Source organism: Helianthus annuus, chromosome 6 (genome assembly GCF_002127325.2).
Source record: "Helianthus annuus cultivar XRQ/B chromosome 6, HanXRQr2.0-SUNRISE, whole genome shotgun sequence".
Taxonomy (NCBI): Eukaryota; Viridiplantae; Streptophyta; class Magnoliopsida; order Asterales; family Asteraceae; genus Helianthus; species Helianthus annuus.
In genome coordinates, this window is record NC_035438.2 from 46,129,988 (window position 1) to 46,138,429 (window position 8,442).

The 8,442-nt window shown below is 39.1% G+C and overlaps 1 protein-coding gene across 1 annotated transcript; it reads left to right on the plus strand.

The window, feature by feature from the left end:
• Positions 1-6,288: 6,288 nt before the first annotated feature.
• On the plus strand, positions 6,289-7,586 carry LOC110944686 (protein mushroom body miniature-like). The gene is made up of 3 exons (XM_022186338.1): positions 6,289-6,607; positions 7,133-7,448; positions 7,568-7,586. The coding sequence occupies exons 1-3, from the start codon at positions 6,289-6,291 to the stop codon at positions 7,584-7,586; spliced, it is 654 nt and encodes a 217-aa protein (XP_022042030.1).
• The last annotated feature ends 856 nt before the right edge of the window (positions 7,587-8,442 follow it).

Sequence of the window (8,442 nt, forward strand, 5' to 3'; positions counted from 1 at the left end):
ATTGATTAAATGATGGTTTCCACTCGTGGTTGAAGAGAAATATGAGTAATGAACCAAACAGGTTGTGTGTGTTCTATAAGGCCACAAACTATATAACAGACATATAAAACCAAAGTATAAGCGACCCGCGGGGTCGTATAAGCCAAAGTATTGTCCCGTGACACCAACCATAATTTTGATGGTGGTTGGGAGATAATGAGGAAACCTTGATAATGAATGTTGGAGGCTTGAGCTAAAATGCTTAAAGTCTCATAATAGGTCGTTTGGGTGAAACATCAAACCGAAAGATGATATTGGAATGCTAAGGTATTGTCTAAGAAAAACAATCATGATTGCGGTTGTGGTTGGGATAAAATGAGGGAAACTTTGACAAGAATACAGGAGGCATGAGCTAGAATGCTTAATGCCTCCTAACGGGTCGGTTTGGGTAAAAACACCAAACCGAATGAAGTAAGTGAAAATTTAAAGAATCCGGGTCTGGATAGTGGATTACGGGTTTAAAAAAGATGGAAGGGAAAAGGTCCTAAACGAAAAAATTTGAGTTTGGACCAACTTGGGTACAAACCGGGCAAAAATATAAAAAAATGGCTAAGAAAGGGAAAGTTGGAAAACACTTGTAACATTCTGGAAAAGTGCCTCCCTCATGACACGCTGGGGAGAAACCATGCCCCCCCCACGTGGCGCGGGGAGCCCTAAAAAAATTGTTTTCTTGTTGTTTTGAAATGTGTTTGGTTGTTTAACTTGAACGCTAATTGTTTTATTATCGAACTTGAATGCATGACCTATTGAACTAGGTGCTAGTAGAAGCATTGCTTCTCTTATCGGGCCACTAACCGCAATGGTATATCAAGAAATATATATCATGTTAGTTAATTAATACATTGATTTGTACTAGAAGGGTGTTTGCGCGACATGTCGGGAAACACATACATTGTTAGGGTGTGCATTGTTCGGTTGGTTCGGTTATTATCCTTAACCCAAACCGAAGTAAACAATTAGTCAATTTTATTAACCAACTGGTTTTTGGTTAATCAATTGGGTTTATTTGGTTTGATTGATGGTTTTTAGTTTGATTCATTTAATTTCGGTTAATAGCCAAAACCAAACTTGTGCTAAAACTTTTGCTTAGAAATACATGAAATTGAGGTATAAATACATAAAATAGATGTATAAATACATAAACCGGAGGTATAAGATATGAAATACACGAACTGAAGGTATAAGCTAGAAATATATGAAAATATGAATGGTTCGGTTCGGTTGATTTTTGTCGCAGCCCCCGACCCCTGCCCCGGGAGCGGGCGTCGCGAGACACAGAGCTGGTGGTATCGGTGTTTATTAATTTGGCAGCGGAATTGAGACATCTGGACCGTAGTTAGGAAATATTTATCGGAGTTTAAAACACCAAACTTTTATAAATAATAAATAAATGGGATAAAACCCAAGTTTTCATTACAATACATTTGTAGGGATAAACTCTAATTTATTGAAAGTAAAATCTCCTTTCTATTTAGGTAACTTTTATAGCCACATCTTTAAGCCTTCAGTGCTCTCCAGCTGGTTTCTATTAGCTTCACATTAAGTTACCTGAAACGTGTTTTAAAAAGGTTTTATCAGCAAGAAATACTGGCGAGTGCATCCCAGTTTAATCACAACATGTGTTTATAACTTTACAGTATTAAGATTTACAATGTTTATATCTATCCAGTTATTCAATACAGCATTGCTACTGGGCAACCTTTGTCCCCCGTGCTTGCGGTCATGCTACTATTAGCAATAGTAACGAGTGTCAAGTAATGTATACAAAACCCCACATACTGATGATAATTGTAGAATTACAAAAACTTAATCACTGTAAGTATTTTGATAAACATTTAGGGTTTTGTAAAATATTTGAAACAATGACTCACAAAAAGGGTTTACAAAAAGAGAATGTACTCACATTGCTGACTTAGATAATACTATAGTTTCCTAATGGTTCTCCTGTGTAACACCTCGAAATTTTGTGTCCAATAATGTGTTGACACGTGTCATGAGTTTACGCGTGGTATTAAACATTAAATAAAGGACTAAAAGTTGACAAACCTTGAAAGTATGTAAATTCGAGGGTTAAAAATGTTAACAAGGGGTAAATATACTGTATAGTAACCCTAAATGATGCTCGTACCTTCAAACGAATAAATCATGGATCGTGCGGAGCGAAACGCGGAAGAAAGTGAGAGATTACAAACTACAGGGGTTAGATGTGTCAACATGTTTAATTTATACCTCTGAGTGACCATTTGACGAACCCGAGACGTTGTAACAGTAAATTACGCTCACTAGAATATACGATATAAATTTCGCGAAGTTCCGTTTTAAAACGAGAAAGTTATGATCAAATTCGTATGCGAGGGGTTAAAAGCGTCAACAATAAAAGTTAAGGCTTTTCCGATAGTAATTAAACTAACCGGGGACTTAACAATGCGGGTAAAAGTCACGAGGCCCTTAATTGTAATAAATCGAGGGCCAAATCGCAAAGTTACCCCTTCGAAACCGAAAGGTCAGGCTAATCATGACAAAAGATTTGGAAATCTTGATTTACAGGCCTGAGGCGGGCCGCGTTAAAGATCTGGGTAACTTAATGCGGGCCGCAAGCCATCTGTAGATACGGTTCCTGACATTAGGATTCAGGCGGCCCGCGTCCATGTTGCCTGATCCTTAATGCGGGCCGCGTGAAAGTCACAGATGCAGAAAAAATGTTTAACTTGCCTGTTCAGCCTTCTAAACGTCATGAAATGCCCTTAAACCCTTCCAAGAGACCCCTAAACAATCCCTAAACACTTAGGGACACTTGTAGAAAGATTGTGGTCAGTAGTAGACTTGCTTGTCAACAATTTGTGGATCAAAATCCACTATAAAAGGCCATGAAGATGCAACATGTTTCCTCACATCTTCAAGTGCACTTCTGGTCATTCTTGGAGCTCCCAAGCAGGCTCAAGTCTTCACATTTCGTGCATAGGACCTTGGTAAGAATGCTAAACCTTCCTTATTGAGTTATCACTTAGTTTTAGCTTAGAAACCAAACCGTCGTAATTAACGGTTGACTTTACGATAAATCACAAATGGTCCAGTGGTTTATCGAATCGAAGGTAGTTATATGTTGGTAATCATGTGGGCTTTAAACCCCTAAAAGGGCACCCTCTGATTCCCACTCTAACTAGTCCGAATGTCGAGTCAAACGTGCATAGAAAAAGTCAACAGAAATGCTATTTGGCGATTTAATGCATAATCAGTAATATAGATGGCGTGTAACTTGTTTTAACACTCATATAACATGATAACAAGTATATTAATTAATCTAAGCTTGTTTGATCCGACCATTTACTGTTTTGACCCGGTTCGGAGCCGAAAGTCGCAAAACCTTGACTTTTGCTTTGACTTCAGTTCTGACCCGTTAAAGTATGATTTAGACATACCTTAGGACTCTCTTAGGACCAGGTTACATGATGGTATAACCCTCTGTGACCGGTTCGTTGTTTGTCCGAGTCTTTTACACATTTCCGTTAAATGCTTAAAAGTTGACCGTAACGCCCTTTTTAATTTAAAACGAGAATTTCGGACATGTGAAAGGACCATAACCTTAGTTACTAATTTTTAAGCATGTCCCTAAAATTTCACGTCAATCCAAGGTCCAGAATAGGAGTTATGCTAAATAGCGCAAATTACGGAAACTTTAGTAATTAATATCGCAATTAGCATAACGCCTATCTAAACCCAGATTTCGACACCAAACCTTTTACACACTGATGTAAATTAATATTTTGGGATTTTTAAAGATTTTTAATTATTTTTAACCTGCTCATAACCTATGGTTATGGCATCGGTTCGGTAAATACCGAATATACCCTTTTCGGACGTAACTTGAGTTCTACAAGGTCTTTTGACCCGATTCTAGTTACTACTGATTTTAAATAATAAATAAAGTATTTTGGACTTTATAAATGGTTCGGGAAACTCAGATTTCCTGTAGAACTCAGAAACCTCTTTTATAATCTTTAAAATGACCGAAATACCCCTACGGGGCGTAAAAAGGATTTAAACTCGCTACGGGCATTATGGAAGGTATCCTACGGATACCACAACCTCTTTAAGGCATATTGACTTAGGAATCTTGTGTAGGACTCTTACGGTTTACCGTTACACCTTTTGCGCGCACGGTTCGGCTTATGTAACTAGTTTACATAAACTAGCCGAAACGGGTCAAACCTTATTGTTTTGACCTCAAAATCCAGAGTGTGGTCATATTACCCATATAAAACAAGTCTTCAAACTTGTTGGGTCCAAACCACATTCCATTCCTGGTTTTCGCCTTTCACGCGATTAAACCATATTTATCCTTTGAAACTGACCGGTCTAAGCTAAGGCTAAATTAAAGACCCGTTAGGATTTTAATAGGTTATTATAAACCTTCGTTCCAGATTAGGAGCCCAGTAAAAGTACTTGCATTTGCTGTATTTGATTGATACTTTGCTCAGGTAAATACTCTTAACTTATTACCCTATACGGGCTTGGGATACGGTACTGTAAAAGTACCGCTTGGTCGGGTATGTAGTCATTTAAATCGGATTGTGATTAATGGTTTACATAACCCGCTTTATTCTGTATTATTTGATGTATGGCCCTTAGGGTTAAATGACCATGTCCCGGATATCCTTGGCATCATTTTACGAAATGGCCACGACCTAAGCACGGGGTGTAGGCGTACACCTGACAGATGCATTATGTAAAAACTGGTAATCCACTAAAGGAATCTACCTTGTGGGCATTATACCGGTGGCGTGTCAGATAACTTAAACCGGCTCTTCTGACCGGTACTAATGGACGGCAAATAAGTAAATCTGTATACAAGATTATATACAAATAATTGTCCCAAGTTATAAAGATATTTTGTGTCGAAGTGCATTCAAATCAATTTACAAACTCTTTTCAAAACGAGTCAGTTGAGTTGTATTTACCAGTGTAAACTGACGTATTTTCCAAAAAGGTTAAGTGCAGGTGCTAGACGTAATAGGCTGGCTACTCCAGACATCATTACTCAAGTCTCGCAAGCTCTAGATGTCAAAGTCTGTTGAACTATTGTTTCTGTTTTATTATCGATCCGCCTGTGGATCTTTTTACTCTCCGTTGTAATACTGGATATTACTTATATTCGGATTGTAATATATTTTACCTTTTGCTTCCGCTGTGCATTCATATAATTGTGTTGTTTGACTATTATGTTGCCAACCACGTCACGGTAATCCCCCACCGGGCCCACCGGTGAGACACGTGGAAATCAGGGTGTGACAGGTTGGTATCAGAGCCAACACTGAGTGAATTAAACACTAGCCTTTGTGTTTAATCTCAGTTACACAATTGCACATTCTTGAGTCTAGACAAGAACATAGGACGAATTCCATTTCGTTTCATTACTTCCTTGTTATTTTTCTGATTAGCCCTTGCATGGGCAAGTCATGTTCTTCAGTAGTCCTGTTTAGGGCAACCATATACTTGTTTGGAATATTTTAAGGAACGATTATGTTTAAAATATCATTCCTATATTATATAAGATCTACCATTATAATAAGATGGCAAAATCTAAAAAGGACAAGACCTAGCTCATGTGTCATTTTAAAGCAGGGCCAAGATGGTAGTTCCATAATTAGATTCAGATCCTCGTTAACATTCCAATTAAGGATTGTTCTACGTTAATTATTAAAAAGAATCTAAAGAGTAAAACCTAGCCTGAATGTCATTATAGACATGGCCAAGATGGTAGAACCTATCTAAGAGATTCAAAATTTTGTTAAATATCTGAAAGCATATTATCATGCTTGACAAAGTGTGATACGATAAAAATCACATAAGTCATTTTTAAAAGGGTTGTTCTAAATCCCCTTATCTATATAATCATCCCTTATGGATGAAGTGCCCACGGGCCATGACTAACGTCCTCCGAGACTAAAGACAGTGGTAGCTTATGACTCCCTGTCAAGAAAAGGTATTGAACTTTGATTCGAACCTTAATGCCTCGATTCTCTGAAATCATGGCTTGTAAATTAAACTTGTCTACGTGACTAGGCCTTTTGTGCTATTATTAACTTATAATTTAGGATTATGATAAAGATCCAGAACAACTTTATCTTTAACAAATTAACTAAAATGTGTATTAAAAGCATGGTTAATAAATCGTTTAAGAACGATAGTACTGAAGAGGCTTCTAAATAAACTTTGCCCCTATCTTCTTTTTGTAGCAGCGAAGACTACATGGCTGACTCTGACGAGATAAACAGTCATCCTTTGGAAAACCACGATGATAATGATAGGGTTAATATAACCAAAGGAGAGCTTCGTTCACTGATTAACACAGCTATATCTAAAGCTGTAGAAGAACAACTTAAGGAGTATAGTGAGACGCATAGTCGAGCCTCATCTGTACCCCGCTCTAAATCTGCCCCTAAAACTAATTCAGAGCCTCATAACAAGCCGCCCTCTAAAAATGAAGGACCAAAGAAGGATGACGATCGTCATTCATCAAATGAACACAGTGTCCCATCCAGGAAGCCAGTGTTCGATAATGAACCACGTACCAAGTCTTGTACCTATAAGTACTTTGTTTCCTGTAAACCCCGAGATTTCACTGGGGAAAAGGGAGCAGTAGATTGTATAACCTGGTTGGATGAAATGGACACGGTGGTGGACATCAGCGGTTGTGCTGAAAGGGATGTAGTAAAGTATGTATCCCAATCGTTCAAAGGAGAGGCACTGGCATGGTGGAGGTCTCTCATTCAAGCTTCTGGGAAGATCCCGCTCTACAACATGACATGGGAGCAGTTTGTTACTCTCATTATGGAGAACTACTGCCCTCAACATGAGGTCGAAAGAATTGAATCTGATTTCTTATCAATGGTGATGACAAACTTAGATTGTCAAGCTTACCTCACCAGTTTCAATACCCTGTCCAGACTGGTTCCGTACCTAGTAACACCAGAGCCCAAGCGAATTGCTCGCTTCATTGGGGGTTTAGCCCCAGAAATCAAGGCCAGTGTTAAGGCTTCAAGACCTGCTACGTTTAGGTCAACAGCTGATCTCTCCTTATCCCTTACTTTAGATGCGGTCAGGTTAAGATCGCTAAAGAAATCTGAAGAAAGTAAGAGGAAGCGTGAGGATGAATACTCACGAGGGTCAGAGAAGAAGCGCAAGGGAAACACTGATTCTAAGAAGTTTGGGTCTGGAAGGAACAGTCAGCAAACAGAGGAAAAACCAAAGTGCACGAATTGGCAGAGACGCCACTTTGGAAAATGCAGACTTGAATCCAATTCTAATTCAGGAGCACCTGCATGTGGGATATGTAAGTCTAAAGAGCACAAGTCGATAGAGTGCAAGAAGTTAAAAGATGCCACATGCTACAACTGCAATGAGAAAGGGCATATCAAAACCAACTGCCCTAAGTATGCCAAGAAACCTGAAGAGGTCAAGAAGACAAATGCTAGAGTCTTTCGATTGGATGCCAAAGAAGCAATTCTAGACGATAATGTGATTACAGGTACTTTCCTTGTAAATGATGTCTTTGCAAGAGTGCTTTTTGATTCAGGCGCTGATAAGTCTTTCGTAGATCATAAATTTTGCAAATTGCTAAATATGCCTGTTAAAACCTTGAGTATAAACTATGAGGTAGAGTTAGCAGATGGCACCATAGAAACCGTCTCCACTGTGTTAGATGGATGTGTGATATCCATTAAGAACCACTCTTTTCCTCTATCTCTACTTCCCTTTAAATTGGCCGGTTTTGACATAGTATTGGGTATGGACTGATTAGCTCATAACCAGGCCCAAATCGTCTGCAACAGAAAGCAAGTGGTGATAAAGACTCCGTCTGGTGAATCGCTTACCATTCGGGGAGATACCCAGTATAGATTGCCTGAGCAAGTGACTATGCTCAAGGCTTCAAAATGTTTAAAGAAGGGTTGTGCCATCTACATGGCACAAGTGATTATTGATGAGCCTAAACCGAAGATAGAAGACATCCCCGTCATCTCTGAATACCCAGAGGTTTTCCTTGAAGAACTACCTGGTTTGCCACCAAGTAGGCAAGTGGAATTCAGAATTGACATCATCCATGGAGCAGCACCTGTTGCTAGAGCACCTTACAGGTTAGCACCGACCGAAATGAAGGAGTTAAGGACACAACTGGATGAACTGCTAGCTAAAGGTTTCATCAAACCTAGTTCGTCTCCCTGGGGAGCACCAGTCCTGTTTGTCAAGAAGAAGGATGGATCGATGCGTCTGTGCATCGATTATCGCGAGCTTAATAAAGTCACGATAAAGAATAGGTATCCTTTGCCGAGGATCGACGATTTGTTCGATCAGTTACAAGGGGCAAGTTATTTCTCGAAGATTGACTTGAGGTCAGGCTACCAT

Bases quoted from the DNA above. Each gene is read 5' to 3' on its own strand.
- LOC110944686 (XM_022186338.1), top strand. From the start codon at position 6,289: ATGGCTGACTCTGACGAGATAAACAGTCATCCTTTGGAAAACCACGAT. The intron at 6,608-7,132 runs GTACCAAGTCTT...CCCTTACTTTAG, and splicing joins AGTGTTCGATAATGAACCAC to ATGCGGTCAGGTTAAGATCG.